Source organism: Lithobates pipiens, unplaced genomic scaffold (assembly GCF_037356315.1).
Source record: "Lithobates pipiens isolate NorthernLeopardFrog02 unplaced genomic scaffold, aLitPip1_a1.2 Scaffold_13, whole genome shotgun sequence".
Taxonomy (NCBI): domain Eukaryota; kingdom Metazoa; phylum Chordata; class Amphibia; order Anura; family Ranidae; genus Lithobates; species Lithobates pipiens.
In genome coordinates this window covers 408,620,867-408,639,032 of record NW_027507718.1, presented here as the reverse complement: position 1 = coordinate 408,639,032, position 18,166 = coordinate 408,620,867, and the positions used below count along the sequence as shown (strand labels likewise).

Below are 18,166 nucleotides of genomic sequence, written 5' to 3'. Positions count from 1 at the left end.
ACAGACCTGCTGCTTTTCTGCTTCTATGGGGATCTTTGCTGCATTCAGATGGGCAGATCTTACACCACCAGTTCACAGAAACAAGGGGGTGCCGCGGGGCAGCCTATCTATTTCTTTGAACGAATCACAGGGCCCCCACCACGGGAAGAAGTAAACATGGCGCTGCATCGCTCTTCCCGGAACTCTTTCACCCCTCCTGGGGCTTCAGGGAATGCGGTGGGCAGTGACCCTAGACCTAGAGGAGCATCCCTGCATTGGTATAGCAGCCCACTATGTGCACCGATATCTTCCCCATCTGCTGGCTACTTCCTCAGTCCCGCAGTCGCACCTATCATCCCAGGTGGAACAGACTGCAACATCCATCCAGAAGTATCATGTCACATAACCAACATCCCCTCAGGTGAGCCAGCCACCATACCCCTTGCTTGAGCAGAGGGCCTACAGTGACACCCTATCACTGCAGAGCATTCCATCGGTGTTCTAGAACTGGGGGCTTTCCCCCTTCTGTCGCGTGGGATGCTCCCAATCATTGCCATGGCTGAGGCCTACCTCATGCCTTTCACCAACACGACCCTTAGTACCTAGCCCTCCGAAGCCACAAAGGGGTCAGCACTCGAGGGACCCCAGCGCTTCACACTCATCTATGAAAGTCTCTGGGTCTGCCTCTTAACCCACTCTGGTCTCCCGTTCTCAAGGCCCATGACACCTCCACCATTAGTCGACCAAAGGGCTTGGTATGAATATTGGGACCCTCCTATAGACTTTATTCAACAGCTTAGTGGGGGCCCCAACTACCCAACACAGCACTGGATAGAATTCACAGGGCATTAAAACCTAGAGACCCACCTTCTAAGCCTAGAGATGTCATGTGCAGGGTGCACTCCTACACTTTGAAGGAGGCCATTATGCGTAAAGCTCGAGTCACCAGACCAATCATCTATGACGACCCTCCTGTCCAGCTCTTCCCCGACTTGCCATGGATTACATTGCAAAAGCGCAGGCTGCTCCAACTGCTCCTTCACACATTACAAGAATGAGATATCACCTATCGTGGAGCTTCCCCTTCAGCCTGTTGGCCACCAGCAATGGGAAAGCAGCCATCCTTTGTGTCCCCAAGAACTTAGGCATGTTCTGCGAGACCCTGGAGATCGCTACTTCGGAGCGTCCCGGCTGGGATATTATCCCACCTCCTCCTCCTAAATGCCTGACTAACTGCTCTTTATCGGTGGTAACACATCAATGGTATCTCCCTTGCTGGTCTGATGCTGGCTGAAAACCTTTCCTCTCACTCTACCTCCTCATTGATAGATCTCTTATCCCCACCAAATGGGGAAACACATATTTAAAAAAAAAAAAAAAAATCACTGCGGAATTCTTATTTTTTATTGCATGTTTAGAGAGCTCTGGCACTTCCGGTCACGTTGGATGTGTTTTTCGTCCCTTGAGCCCCGGCCCCGTTTCCAACACACGGTTTCTGATACTTTTCTGAACTATGCATGTCCTGTGTTGATAAGAGTGGTAATTGTTTAGTTTCTGACACTAGCCCCCTGATGATCAGCCCTGATTACAAGTCTCAATGTCCACTGCAAGAAGATGCTGCTGATCAGCTCTCCTCGCCACACACTCTGTCAAGCGCGACGCGATGAGAGACGATTACTGGCATTTCTGTTTACTTTGGACACAGCTGATCACATGGTTAAAGAGCCACACCTGTGGCTCTTTACAGAGATCAGGGTCATGATCACAGGTGGAGAGCAGCCGTTCTGGGACAACGCCATATGACGTCATCCCAGAATGAGAGCCACACCACCCCTGTCATGTGACCCATTCACCTTAATAGGGCTGCACAGTGAATGGCCAACAGCAAGGTAATGCATATGGTTGCGGCATGATGGTGCAGGTTTTTGGGGTTTAAAAAAAAACTGTTAAGAGTTGACATATTGCTTCCTAACCACATGTCAAACACCCTCTTTACACGGCACCACAAAGGTAAACGAGCCCTTACATTGATAGCCTGTATAAAAGTGCACCCTTACATTGGTAATCATTAAAGAGCTGCCTTCTACTGGAGGCCAGTAAATAAGGGACCCTTTAATTGGTGGTCAGACAGATGGGCCAATTTAGATTGGTGATTAGTAGAAGGACTACCTTTACATTAGTGATCACTGGGAGAGGGACCCCTTAAACTGGTGGTCAGTGGGAGAATAGCCTCTCTGAAAAGAATGCTACTTACATTGGTGGTCAGTGGGAAGCATATTTCCCCTCACAGATGGTTTAAAAGTTAATTGGTGTCAGTGCTTACGGATTTCAGTGAAGAAATTGCAAATTTCTCAAGGAACCTCTAGTAACTTCTGGAGAAACCCTAGTTGAGAAAAGCTGTTTAAGACACAGTGGTATTTAGTAGTGATACTGCACAAGTTAGGAATAAATATTTCAGTGGATTTGTGGATTTATTGGATTAAAAATATAGTAAATGTATACTTTTTATTGCCTAGTTGAGAACAATGCACTCGACTACCTACCAACTTTTTTCCTTTTTGGTTTTATAGCTGAGTTAATAGGTAATAGGTACCCATTTGTAAAAACAGGAGAAATTAGTCTCTCACTGAGTTAATTAATTTATGACATACAGTACGTAGGTATACAATCTTTGCATACTAAAACATACAAATGCCATGAAAACATTGTCCCTTGTTGCAACTAAACCTGAGACCCCAAGTCTGCAAGGCAAATGTGCTTAATACTTAACACCATGCTGCTCTAATAATATGTGTGTTCCATAGAAAAAAAACATCTGTACGAATATGCCAAATTCAATCAACTCTATCTCTACAACAATTAATATAGTGTAAACAAACGAGATGCTCTAGGACAAAAACTGCCATCCGTTTATTGCCTGTGAAACTAAAAATAAGAAACATGTAATACGCAACCTTCCAGACCATAGACTGTGGTAACACAAACCGGTCATGGTGTAAAATGTTAAATATTTGCTTGCTAACAGTCTAATTTGTGGTTTGCTCTGGTTACAAAACAACATCACAACATATTATTTTAGAACAAGCATCAGTGTCTAGAAGGTCTAAAGTTAAAACACTATGTTGCAATACTTTTTGGTACAAATATTACAAAAGGTTACGTAGAACAATAAGCTTGTCAGACATTTAACAGAATAAATCCACCCAAAATGTTTTTTCAGTTCTCGTTAGATGCTGACTCAATTGCCCGCTAGTTTTGGTAGACTTCTGCAGCGACAACTCTACACCAGCTCTTCCTACTTGATATATCCATCAACTGGACTGGCTAGATGGTTGGTTTGTTCACTCAAGCTATATCCTTGTGTCTTGAAGGTTGTTATACTGGGTTCTCCCTTTGCCAGAAGTTGGCCGATAGTGGATATCTTGTGTGCGTTTCTCCTGCTAGGACTTTATATGCATCTGCATTAAGTGCTGGTAGACCATACTGGCTGTGGAAGTGCCGTTGGTAGATTTGGATGGATATAATTTGTGCTCAGACAGTAAGTACTGGGACTTTCATTCAGCTGTATGTCATTTAGCCACACATATGCAGACTTTATGCAGTGGTGCTGGGCTGGTTTTCAACTTACTCTATTTATATATTGTACTCTGTTACTGTATATTTGCCCTATGGTTCATATCATCTTTTGCCTCCATATGGTTGTTATTGAACATTACTGCAAGAGCCTAGCAACCCCACTTGGACTGTTTGGAACAGCTTGTGGTAACATACCAGCTCCTTAGCTGTTACAAATGGCAATATCACAACGTTTATATTTTAATTATAGATTTGGTGTCTTTTCTTTTCCTTTTTTAGACCCAGCCTTTGTTTGAGATTCTCATGACATGTCCACCTTAGGCTTGTTGGCATAACCCAGTGAACATACTTGGTAAGTTGGGTCCAGGAGTTTATTGTGTTGTATTATCCCCTAAGGGCAATAGTAACCATGTCGTTTTTTTTTATATAGGTGCACAACATCCATCTTTTTTCTGGCCTCTAATTGTACTCCGGTGCATGCCCAGGGGACTGTCCTTTTGCTGTTGTTGCTCTAGCATTGAGGTGCACCCTGTATATGATGTCTCACAGACGATATGTAACAACACTTGAGTATTTATTTGTATGTATTTCCTTATGTTATTTTTCTTTATAGACAACTGCTATACAAGTTTCATGCATCCTGATGAAGCTATCTCAAGCCAAACGCATTGACTCATGAAGACTTATATCTGTACTTATAGATACAGGTTACTATGCAATGTCATGATTTACTGAATGCTAGTTACTTTACAACTATATGCAGTTGACCAATTATATGAGTAAAAATATTTTTGTTTTTAAGATAGTCATACATACACATCATATTTATTACAAAATTATTAAAAAAGAAAAATCTATTTTGGACTATATTGGCTAGATAAAGCGTACACACTATTATTGGTGTGTACACCTTATCTTGCCAACATAGTCCAATCTAGATTTTTCTTTTTTTTGTTATATACATACAACGGACGATGGCAGTGAGGACTTTTCTATTTTATATTAAAGGTGCACAAGTCCAATGAGAGCACCAAACAGAAGGTCAAGGAGTCCAAAAGCTTTAATATCGATATATGCTCACAAGGAGTCGACACAATACCCAACGTGTTTTGGGGGCCCCAAAAGATCTCCCTCATCTCCAGGATTGGAGTTCAGTTAAGGAATTGAAGGACTCTAAAATGGCGTGATCGCCAAGGTTTGTTTGCCGTCTAAAGATGTAGAGGTAGCAAAGATCAAAGGATCAGCAAAGATTTTGCCATTCTGAGTGCAGCAAGGGCTCGATTACACTTGCGGCAGCTCTTGCTTCCCCTCTAAAAAAGCAATCCACAGTTCACATTTGAACATTTTGGAATTGAGGGCAGAATTGCACAATTTTGCCTGCAATTCCAGAATTATTTCTTAATGGCACCCCAAAATTGGTATGATTTTGCTGCATTTGTCATGTAACAAAATGCGTGAACATTGTGGAAAAAAATGCAACTCCAAAATTTGGTACATGAGCTTCTTTGGCGTGTTTTTTGTAGCTTCGCTCCAGGTCGCTCAGGTGTAAACAAGGCCTTAGTAAATCAATTTTGTTGCATCTATTTTAGAAAATGTTGATGAATATACAGCACATGGCCTTTCAACACCATAAATATTTAAAGAGTAACTCCACTTTTGTTGAGACAAAAACACTCCACTCTTGATCATCAATGTACAGTGCAGGGGTTTAACAAATTTTGTTGCCGATTACTAGCCTTTTGTTATTCTGAATAGCTGTTGGTCCGTGTTCATGTGCAAATTGGATGAGAATGAGAGTAATTTCATAATTATCAATCAGCTGCTATACTTGCAGGGTTCTAATGAAGAAAGCTGCAGGGTCCCCTTTATACGTGTTTTCCTTTTGGGAGTATCTCACCAAAAATGTAATTTTTGTTGCAGGGGACACCCAAAATCTGACTTGTATCTTAGTGCAGACTTCAGGGAAAATCAGTAAGCCAACCACACAACCAGAACATGATATTTCTGTACAGAATACCTGTAGGTTGCCATATTGCATTCTGCGTAAAATTACAGTGCTGCAGATTGAAAAGGAAAGGTAAGAACATTCAATGACAATATGACTTGTGCCACAAATATATATATATATATATATATATATATATATATATATATATATATATATATATATATAAAATTATATAATTGTTTTGCTTTTTCACAAAAGTGGAGTTAACCTTTAATGAAAAATTGTTATACTGATTGGGGGGGGGGGGGGGTGAAGAAGGAACCAGAGAAGGCAAAATAGAAGCAGAATAAACTTCAGCCTTAATTTTATATGAAACACAATGGCCTTACCTGTAAGATGGCTCTTTCAAATGCAAGGAAATTGTCCCACTTGGCATACTGTGGATTTTTTAGTGTCTGGAATGTGGCGCAGGCTAACTGGAGTAGGCCGCAGTGGTTTTCTAGAGCTTCTTGATTTTCTTTAAACAGCATGATGTAGGATCTAAGCTGCTCAGGTGTGACTCTACCTGTAAAATGATAAACATTAACCCTTACTATAAAAGACAAGAGAATATGTTGCATAGAAAATTGGTGTAAAAGGGGCTTTGAAATCTTAACTTTGAAGGCACATTTCCTGAATTACTAGTCTCCTGGAGGGTTAGGAAAGTAATGTTTTGGGACTTTAAGAAGTTCCTGGGTAACCCACATTCAAAAATGAGAGAAAAACAATTTTTTATAATATCTATTAATATTTATGCATGCTTAGTAAGTATGTCTCATCTTTTCTAGGACAAATTCCCACCTTATGACCTCCTTCCTATGAAGCCTAGTTGAACACGCTTAATTACTGTAAAGCACTCAGGCTACATATACAAAATTACATACAGTATCTCTAGCTTTTTTTTTTTGATCAGCTACTGTAAGTGTTGCAGTAATAAATTAAATGCGTTTAACTAGGCTTAATATGAAGGCGGTTACAAGGGTTAAAAAAAAAAAAGAGCTCTCATGATACATTTAAAAATTACTTATAGGTAGCTATAACTTGCATTATTTGTTCTGAAAACCACAATCATTTTCTAGCATAAAAAAAAAATTTCTTTGTCTATTCCCTTTTGCTCCTCCCTATACAGCAGCCAGATTTTTGTGCTACTCCTATGTTGTTGATGGCAGACAAAAGGTAGCTGTCACAGCCCCTTTGAATAATATTGAAAGGCTATTCACCAGGAAAAAAAATAATGTTACTGCAATTGTCTCAAGAAAGTGCAGGGAAAGGGAGCCAAGGGCAATCCACCAAAGCTACTGTCTCCTTTACATAGCATTGAAGGAAAATGGGGGGTGGGGGTGGGGGGAGCACACGGTCAGCCACTGGATTTCAGTCTGCGCTACACCTAAAAGCCTGGGACTAAGTGCTATATGCATGTTGTTATTTAGGTTACTGAAACAAATACTTGGTTCTACCATGGTGCAACACATTCCACTGAACACTGCTCTAATTAATATGACTCTCACTCCCGTAAAGCCTGCCATACATGTTGTGATCCTACCATCTGGTTGCCCAAACTTCAAATGAAAAATGTGAGCAGCTGGGTGGAAAAATGTTGGCTGGAGATTGAAACTATTCATTTATATTTGGCCACTAGTAGGGTATTCAGACAGCCTCTGCTGCAAGCTGTCAAAATGCCACCGGATGAAGGTATCTATTAGATTTCTCACTTTCAGCCTGCAGAGTGAACAACAGAAATCTATACCATTGCTGCAGCACTTAAACAGGTAAACCAGAGGTATATTCATTACTGTATATGCAGCCTGACTGCATTACAGTATAAATTAAGAGAGTTTTATTGGGCTTTAAATATAATGAATGGCCAGAAGTGTTTCTTATTATTGCTGGTGCTTTTCTGAGTAACAAAGGTAAAGGACATTTCAATGTTTAAAGTCTCAGTTATTGTGGTACGGAGGGTAACCAAGGCCCCATGACCCTACATGGCTACAGTTAAACATATACCCTGAACAAGAGCAATGGATAGGGACTTTAAAGTGGAGGTAAACCCCACGTATACCCAGTGAAGTGAAGTGAATAGCCCCAGATAATAACACAGATGAAAAAAATCCTCCTACATAAGTTACACATGTATATCTGCTGTCTTCACCTTTCTACACTCTTTAGAAAGTGCAGATCGTGTTAGAAATCTTTCTTCCTCTTTCAGCAGTGGGTAAGGAGTCTGCACTTACACAAAGCTGTATTATAAATAAACAAGCTCCCTAATAATCTCCCTCTAAGCACCTTCCACACAGATTTTCAGCTACGGTTATCTCATGTGTCAAAGAACTTGTCAGAAGTGACTCTGCTAACAGAGGAATGGAGCAGCAGAAAGAAAAGGCACTTAGAGCTTTGGAGAGAGATAAGTAAACACTGCAGATGTGTGTTTGGGTCAAATTTCATGAATGGGGTTTACAAACCACTTTAACCACTTGCCGACCGCCGCACGACGATATACGTCGACAGAATGGCACGGGCAGGCATAAGGGGGTATATATACGTCACTGCCTTCCCGCGGGTGGGGGGCCCGATCGGGCACATATGCCCATGGCATGTGTGAGCAATATATCATTTAGTGACAACTTTGTGAAAAAAAAAATAAAAAAAAATTAAAGTTTGTAATTTTCCCGCAACTTGTGGCAAAATATAAAATATTCCATGGACTCAACATGCCTCTCAGCAAATAGCTTGGGGTGTCTACTTTCTAAAATGGGGTCATTTGTGGGGGTTTTGTGCCATCTTGGCATTTTATGACCTTCAAAACTGTAATAGGTAGTGAAATGTGAAATCAAAAATTTACGCCCTTAGAAAGCCTGAAGGCGGTGCTTGGTTTTCGGGGCCCCGTACGCGGCTAGGCTCCCAAAAAGTCCCACATATGTGGTATCCCCGTACTCAGGAGAAGCAGCAGAATTTATTTTGGGGTGTCATTTCACATATGCCCATAGCATGTGTGAGCAATATATCATTTAGTGACAACTTTGTGTAAAAAAATTATTCAATCGCTTGAGACAAAAAAATTAAATATTCAATGGGCTCAACATGCCTCTTATCAATTTCCTTAGGGGGTCTACTTTCCAAAATGGGGTCATTTGGGGGGGTTTTGTACTGCTCTGCCATTTTAGCACCTTAAGAAATGAGATAGGCAGTCGTAAACTAAAAGCTGCGTAAATTCCAGAAAACGTACCTTAGTTTGTAGATGTGACAACTTTTGCGCAAACCAATAAATATACAGTTATTGACTTTTTTTTTTACCAAAGACATGTGGCTGAATACATTTTGGCCTAAATGTATGACTAAAATTGAGTTTATTGGATTTTTCTAATAACAAAAAGTAGAAAATATAATTTTTTTTCAAAATTTGCGGTCTTTTTACGTTTATATCGCAAAAAAGAAAAATCGCAGAGGCAATCAAATACCATCAAAAGAAAGCTCTATTTGTGGGAAGAAAAGGACGCAAATTTTGGTTGGGTACAACATTGCATGACCGCGCAATTACCAGTTAAAGCAGCACAGTGCCAAATTGTAAAAAGACCTCTGGTCATTGACCAGCAAAATGGTCCGGTCTGAAAGTGGTTAAAGTGCTGGTTCACACTATGCAGTGGGGAAAACGTGCACGATTTTGAACAGAAAAAGCAACGAATTCTTGGTCAAATTACATTAAATTCTTCAGCAGTGCGATTTGAGTCATTATTCTGTCTCAGAATCAGAATCTGCACCAAAATCATACAGGGCCTTTTCACCCATGTGATCCAATCCTGCAAATCGCATTGCGTTTTACAAACAGATTTTCTGGGGGGGTTTGACATACACACCCACAGCGGTTTGCATAAACAGGGTGCAGTTTGGATACAGTGTGAAATCAGCACAGAATTTGCAGCACACAAGTATGAACCCACATTAAAGGTAAATGGTAGAAGTCACCAAAATATCTAGCTGCATCAGAATCAACGTGCTGGTTCTAGGGCAGTGATTCTCAACCAGGGTTCCGTGGAACTCTAGGGTTCCTCCAGACATTGCTAGAGGTTCCTTCAGCATTGGGCAATTTCTGCATTTGAGATAAGTTCTCACTGACACCATTGATCTTTTTAAAAATCTGAGGTAATTCTTCCCAATGATCACAAGTGTAAGGACCATTCTTCTCACTGACCATCACACTAATGTATCATGAGTTGTAGATTTCTCATTTTTAGCAGGGGTTCCCCCGAGACCGGAGAACTATTTTAAGGGTTCCTCTGTGTTGAAAAGGTTGAGAAAGGCTGTTCTAGGGGGTTAAGGACACTTTGTTATGAGTCTCAAAAACAAAACAAGAAAAAAAATCTACTGGGCAGACATTACTAATTTGCAAAAGCCACATCTTTAAATTATATCGACCACAAATAACTATGCATTTTCTTGTCTCTGAGACAAATTGGTATAAAATGTTTTTGGAAGGAGAAAATTGGTAAAAAACAAAACATATTTTAAAGCAAATCGTGGTCTAACAAATAACATTCTTCAAAAGCGTTCAACATTAATCAGTCAAACTATAGTGCAAAAAAAATAAAAAATCTTTAAAAGCAAACATGAATAAACACCTGAAATAACACACTGGATGCTACATTAGTGTGACCAAATCTGAGGCTACATCCAGCCAAAACACTCAGACTTCAGTAAGAACTCAGAGCTGGTGGGTTAATAAAGCAAAGGCCATGAAGCGAAGGAGGGGGTTCTAACCAGCGGGTTCTATGTTTTATGCCACTTACAAAGAAGAAGAAAAAAAAAACATACTGGGAAATAAATAGTGTTGTTCAGCCTTTAATGCTTGACAGAAATTATTTGCAAGGCTGTCTTATAATTATAATAGAAAAAAACGAAATGGATAAACAAGGGTAGGACAATTAGTCGAGAGAGAAGGTAACTGATATATTACAAGGCAGCAGCCTTTAGACCTATGAAAAAAAAACCTGAATGAAATCCTTAGGCATTTCAGCATATGCTTTTCATTTCCTTTATGAAACATAAGCAAACATGTCACTTGTAAAAATGTATCTAGCTAGGCTGATCGAAACCCTAGAGGGCGCTGCCTGCAAAGAGTTGCTGGAACTTCATACACACGCAAACTTGTTTTTAAGGCACATCAAGTTAAAAAAAACAGGGAGTACAGTGTTTCAGTGTAATTTTACGATAAAAATGTAAATTTCGAGATAATATATATATATATATATATATATATATATATATATATATATACACACATACACACACACACACACACACACACACAGTACTGTACAAACCTTTTAGTAAAGTAACAAACCTTTTTCCTGTAAAGTAAAAACGCTTTCAAAAATATTTATTTTATTTGTTTATTTTTTATCAATTTACAAAATGCAAAGTGAGCGAACAGAAGATATCTCCAAATAAAATCAATATTTGGTGTGACTATCCTTTGGCATCAAAACAGAATCAATTCTTCTAGGTACACTTGCACACGTTTTTGCAGGAATTCAGAAGTGAGGTTGTTCCAAACATCTAGGAAACCTAAATACAGATCTTCTGTGGATGTAGGCTGCCTCAAATTCATCTGTCTCTTCATGTAATCCCAGAAAGACTCTATGATGTTGAGATCAGGGCTCTGTGGGGGCCAATCACTTCCAGGACTACTTGTTCTCCTTTACGCTGAAGATAGTTTTTCATGATACCATTTGCATGTTTGGGGGTCGGTGTTCTGCTGCAGAATATATTTCTGCATGCCATCAGAGAGCCAATCACATGCCTCTCTGATAGTATGGGATAACGGATAAGTATCTGCCACAACCAATGGCTTCCTGCTGGCGTGTCTGAGCCAATGAGGAGGGAGAGAGCCGGAAAAGCAGCTGCTCTTGCAGACATCACTGGATTCAGACTCGGCTCAGGTAAGTATTATGGTGGATTGGGGGTAAGGTTTTTTTTTTTTTTTTTTTTTTTAACATTCATGCATAGAATGCATGCAGGTAAAAAAAAAAAGCCTTCCTCCTTTAGAACCACTTTAATGTGGTCAGAAGAAGAAGGCTTCCCGCCCAAGCCCAAGCCACACAATTGTGTGGTCATGCTTCACTGTACCAAAACAATTTTTGTATAATTTTGTTCCCACAAATAGAGCTTTCTTTTGGTGGTATTTGATCACTGCTGGGGTTTTTATTTTTTGCGCAACAAATAAAAAAGTTTTGAAAAAAGAAAAAAGTTTTGTTTCTGTTATAAAATGTTGTAAATAAGTAAGTTTTCTCCTTCACTGACGGGCACTGTGATAAGGTGGCGCTGATAAGCTGGCACCAAGGAGGTGGCACTAGTATGTAGCACTGAAAGGCTGCACTGATGGGCACTTAAGGGTGGCATGGATGGGCATTGATGGACACTGATAGATGGCACCAATGGGCATCACTGATAGGGAGACATCTGGCAGGCATTGGTAATGGGTACTGACTGGCACAATTGTCATCCTTGGTGGCTATGGGTGGCATACCTGGTCATCCATCCATTGTGTGGTATCCATGGTGGGCATCCGCAGGGCGGCTGCGCTGATAATCAATCAGTAAAGACTCCCTCTGTCAGGAGAGCCACCGATCGGCTCTCCTCTACTTGCGTCTGTCAGACGCGAGTGATACACACCAGGAAGTCCACCACCGAATGGCTGAAGAAAAACAAAATGAAGACTTTGGAGTGGCCTAGCCAAAGTCCTGACCTGAATCCTATTGAGATGTTGTGGTATGACCTTAAAAAGGCCGTTAATGCTCGAAAACCCTCTAATGTAACTGAATTAGGACAATTCTGCAAAGATGAGTGAGCCAAAATTCCTCCAGGACGCTGTAAAAGCCTCATTGCACGTTATCGCAAACGCTTGGTTGCAGTTGTTGCTGCTAAGGGTGGCCCAACCAGTTATTAGGTTTAGGGGGCAATCACTTTTTCACACAGGGCCATGATGGTTTGGATTTTTTTTCACCTTTAATAATAAACACCTTCATTTACAAATTGCATTTTGTGTTTACTTGTGTTGTCCTTGACTATTGTTTAAATTGGTTTGATGTTCCGAAACACTTAAGTGTGACAAACATGCAAAGGAACAGGAAATGAGGAAGGGGGCAAACACTTTTTCACACCACTGTACGATGTCCAGCCAGGATAACTGAACCGCCTAACTTAACCACTTCCCGCCCAGCCTATAGCAAAATGACGGCCGGGCAGGAAGTGGTTAAGTAATTTAGGGCAAAATGTTTTTCAATTACTTAACCACTTCAGCCCCGGAAGAATTTACCCCCTTCCTGAGCAGAGCACCTTCTGCGATTCGGCACTGCGTCACTTTAACTGACAATTGCACAGTCATGCGACGTGGCTCCCAAAGAAAATTTACATAAATTTTTTCACCACAAATAGAGTTTTCTTTTGGTGGTATTTGATCACCCCTGTGGTTTTTATTTTTTGCGCTATAAACAAAAAAAAGAGCGACAATTTTGAAAAAAAAAACGCATTCTTTTTTACTTTTTGCTATAATAAATATCCCCCAAAAATAAAAAATATTTTTTTTCCCTTAGTTTAGGCCAATACCTATTCTTCTACATATTTTTGGTAAAAAAAAAACGCAATAAGTTTATTGATTGGTTCGTGCAAAAGTTATAGCATTTACAAAATAGGGGATAGTTTTATGGCATTTTTATTAATTCATTTTTTTTTTTACTAGTAATGGCAGCGATCAGTGGTTTTTATCGTGACTGCGACATTATGGCAGACACATCGGACATTTTTGACACATTTTTGGGACCATTGTCATTTATACAGCAATTAGTGCTATACAAATGCACCGATTCCTGTGTAAATGACACTGGCAGTGAAGGTGTTAACCACTAGGGGGCAGTGTAGAGGTTAAGTGTCTCCTGGGGCGTGTTTATAACTGGGGGGGGGGGGCATGGCTAGATATGACACGTCACGGATCTCTGCTCCCAATGACATGGAGCAGAGATCAGTGACACTGTCACTAGGCAGAACAGATGCTTGCATCTCCCCGTTTTTCCTCCCCGTGAGGCAATCGTGGGTATACCCAGTAAAGTGAATATCCTCAGATGATACACAGAGATGAAACAAATCTCCCTACATTAGTTTTAAATATATGCTGTCTTTCCCTTTCTATCTTCTCACACATCATGTTACAAATGTTTTTTCCTGTTTAGCAGTGGGGGGGGGGGTCTGGGCATACACTGTAGGAGAGCTGAATTGGCGGAAAATCACACATCTCCCTCTACATAGGCAGAGGAACAAAGAAACTTACAGAGCCGTGCTGTGAATAGGCATGCTCTCTGCTTATCGGTCTCTAAGTTCCCTCCCGACACAAATTTCCAGCTGCTTTTATCTTGCTGCTGATAACAGAGGAATGAAGCAGAGAAAAGACACAGGACTTAGACCCCTTTCACACTGAGGCAGTTTTCAGTAGTTTTAGCACTAGAAATAGCACCTGTAAAGCACCTGAAAACTGCCTCCCATGACGACCGAATGTGAAAGCCTGACTGCGTTCACACTGGGGTGGTGCACTTGCGGGACACGTTAGAAAAAGTCCTGCAAGCAGCATCTTTGGGGAGGTTTGGGAGAGCTGTATACAGCTCCCTTAAAAGGCCCCTGCCCATAAAAATGAATAGACAGCGCTTCTGAAGTGCCTGAAAAGCTCCCCACTAGCGGCCATAAAGCGCCGCTTAAACAGCACAGGCGGGACTTAGACCCCTTTCACACTGAGGCAGTTTTCAGTAGTTTTAGCACTAGAAATAGCACCTGTAAAGCACCTGAAAACTGCCTCCCATGACGACCGAATGTGAAAGCCTGACTGCGTTCACACTGGGGTGGTGCACTTGCGGGACACGTTAGAAAAAGTCCTGCAAGCAGCATCTTTGGGGAGGTTTGGGAGAGCTGTATACAGCTCCCTTAAAAGGCCCCTGCCCATAAAAATGAATAGACAGCGCTTCTGAAGTGCCTGAAAAGCTCCCCACTAGCGGCCATAAAGCGCCGCTTAAACAGCACTAAAGCGCTGTAGCGCTAATGCATGGATGGCCCCAGTGTGAAAGGGGTAAACACTACAGATTTATGTGCCTAGGTCAAACTTCATGGATGGGGTTTACATTCACTTTAGGCTCAAATAACATGTAGATGTTCTCAATCAGAAAATATTCACTCATTGAGTTCAGGATCACAATAAAGTACATAGTCAGCTGCATCAAGACCCACTATTACAGTGATTAGATCAATTATTTTAATTCCCTACGTGCAGCCAGCATAAAAAAAGAATGCTTTCAAATGTAAGTTCTGTAATATCTCTCTTACAAACATAAGAAAAGGCAGAAAAAAAGGCAATTTTGCTCGAAGCACAAATTCTCTAAAAACGAAAAATATGGTGTAACATAAAAAGTCTTAAATTCTGCTGAGGTGCAATGTTAAATACCACATCTGAGTTCTGAGACTTATGTAACATGATAACTGTGCTGTTACCAAAAAGTATGGCTTTTATTTCTGGGTGGCTCTTATGCAGCTTAGCTGTTTTAGAAGAAAAAAAAAAAAGAAGAAGAAATAATATTTCAGTCCAACACCTTATCCTTAAAAGGTCAGTCTACCTAAAACTCATTCAGTTCATTTTTCGGTGATACCAGTAGACTGAATTACTTACTGGCTTTGCAAATTTTTGGAAGCATTTGCAAGGTCACCCAGCAGCCATGGAAATTAAAGCAGTAATAAAGTCAGATTTTTTTTACTTGTACCTATAGCTAAAACCTCAATAAAGTTTACCTGTAGGTACAGTGAATACTTCCTAAACTTGTGCCATTTAGTAGATATTATCACCGACGGGAGAAAATTATGGCACTTCACATATGCAGTGCGCGCTGCATTTAGAGCGCATTGATTGCGCTGTTCATGCAGAAAGCACTGTGCCACAATTGTGATGCCATCATGGCCCGGCCATTCAAACAGCTGGATGGTGCAAACCTGGAAGCAAGACCGGGTGAAGATGGAAGCACTTGGAGCAGAGGCATACTAGCACATTATGGAATAACATGGTAGTGGGCCATTCAATTAAATGATGTCAGTGGAGTTTACTACCGCTTTAAGAGACTGCTGCCCCTACATTGTAATTTTATTTGGCACCAGAGATACAATATTAATCATTTAAAGACCCCCTTATTAGCAGAAAGGATGGACCACATTGTGATGAAGAGACAGAAAATTCAGCGAAAAGTTCTTGCTGCTGCTTAGGAATATTTAAAGCTAATGGACTAATGAGGTCATAAGCATTCACACATAATGGAATCATATCTTTTGTTTGAAATAACCATTTAAAACCAACTGTCTGTTGGATATCTGCATGTTGATTGCCGAAAACAGGATAAATAAATAAAGAAATAGAAAAGACCAACATGAAAATATAGACTACTGATATTTAGAAAATGGAAAGATGAACTGCTGTAAAATAAAGTTGTAAAAAATTGTACTACCCCGTGAAAAGTTTGTATTCCTGTTTTCCTCCTTTGAAAATAAATTTCATATATATTTAAGATTGTGTAAAATTAATCAATACAGCTATGAAAAGCAGAAAAAATGAGCTTTTGCATCAGGGAATCCTAAGGGTGAGGTTTTGGAGTTTGCTACCGTACCTGCCTGATCTAGAAAAAGGCAGCAACAAAAAGGGACGGGAAGGGGTCGTAACACAGGGAAAAATCCTTAAACATATTTTACATTTCCTATGTACGCATCACTGCAAATTCCCACATTAAGATGGCTCGCTTTCTTTAGGGCCTTCTGTGGAAGGACAAAAACAGAATTTATATTTAGCCTCAGATGCAATTAAGACATAAAATGCAGCCCTCAAAGTACCACTTTTCATTGCCCACTTGAATCCATTAAAGTAGCCTGATGACAGTGTGAGATTAGAGGAAAGAGTCGTCACAAGCATAATGCTAGATCCCACAGTGGCTGGAAGCAATTCCAGCTGTTTTGGTCACATTGCTATATATACAATGAGATTATAGGTTTGTAATATGGCAGGCACATCTGAACTAAGTAGTCTCTGAAAGGTTGGGGGGGTATACATTTAGAGACATACACATATATAGACAAGATTTGGGCACAAAATCTAAAAACATCTGCCCATTTCCTAATATGATAGTCTTGTGGCTTAACTGTAAAGCTGATATTAGGTTAAAAAAATTAAAAATACACGTTTCCTCCACAGTTTTATTTATTTTTTAAATTTGTTTTGATTCTCCTTATAAAGACATTAAACTGCGCCATTGACATTATGTTCTTGTATCCTCCTTCCTTCATTTGTGGTGGATGATTTTCGATACTGCAGGAAGCTGCACATTTTTTTCTGCAGTATTCTTCTGTGAACCCAGGCAAACATGGTTGTGTACCATCGGGGGGGGGTCTATGACAGACTTGGCTCTCAGAAAGAATACTTAAAAAGATGGCCATTGTTCAACCAGAAAGATCACAGGCAATGGGGCAGAGAATCTACATGGACAATGTTGTAGGTATATGCAGCTGCTTTTTTATGTTTTCTAATATGCCTGACTGTTTCCTATTTAAACTGCAGTTCCACTTTAAAGATTGCAGAGTTGTATCTTTAGTCCAAGAAGAAGAACATGCTAGTGACAATAAAAGTGGTCAGCCTTCGCGCCGCTAAGTGGTAATAAGTGACTAAAGTGGAACAAAATCCAAAATCAGATATAATGAAACACAGATGCTGTGAAAAAGAGCCTGAGTGATATAAAGTGCAAATGCTAACTAAAAAATGCAGCAGGACAAAATAGTGAGCACAAACTATCAAATAATGAATATAAAGGGGTGGGTCCTGCGCAAATCGTGCCACTCAAATAAAATAAACAAATTCAAAATAATATAAATATGTGCATACATACAATGCCGTGAAAAAAAATATAGTCCAAAAACAGCACGCATAAAAATATATAAAAAATATATAAAAAAATGGAAAAAAGGTTTAATGATAGAACAATAATAAAATGTCCGCTACTCAAGGCTCCCAGAACTCTCACCTTTAAACGAAGTGAATAAGCAAATCAAACAAACTCCAGGATTCTCTTATTTCATTCATAAATAATAAATAATAGCCATCAGGAAATCCAAAGGAGGGATGCAATGATACAATTCCGCCACTAGAGGGCCAGTCCCAGCTTCCAGAACAGGTGAAATGGATCTTCACTTCTATTTCACAGTGTATGGCTCAAAATAAGAGAGAGGAGGGGGAGAGAGAGAAACAGGAGACTTCCATAGTGTAGTAGTTTAAAAAACGGCAGGTAGATTTATTAAAAAGCAGTAAAGACTCTCACATTTTAATTGCAAAAACAAGCACAATCAGGAAGAGGGTATAATGACAACTTCCTCCCGCCTTACTCTACTTCCGGTTCGTCCTCTGGCCAATCCCTACGCGTTACGTCATGTGACTTCTTCATGGGGATCAATGAAGCCATGAAGAAGTCACATGACGTAACGCGTAGGGATTGGCCAGAGGACGAACCGGAAGTAGAGTAAGGCGGGAGGAAGTTGTCATTATACCCTCTTCCTGATTGTGCTTGTTTT

At 40.2% G+C, this 18,166-nt stretch overlaps 1 protein-coding gene across 1 annotated transcript in view; it reads right to left on the bottom strand.

Moving 5' to 3' along the window:
- Nucleotides 1-18,166, bottom strand: part of SCFD2 (sec1 family domain containing 2) — a 729,048-nt gene that overhangs the window by 624,585 nt on the left and 86,297 nt on the right. Inside the window, exon 4 of the mRNA XM_077477494.1 lies at nt 5,893-6,068. Within this exon, the coding sequence (XP_077333620.1) occupies nt 5,893-6,068 (176 nt within the window). The remainder of the gene's footprint in view (nt 1-5,892; nt 6,069-18,166) is intronic.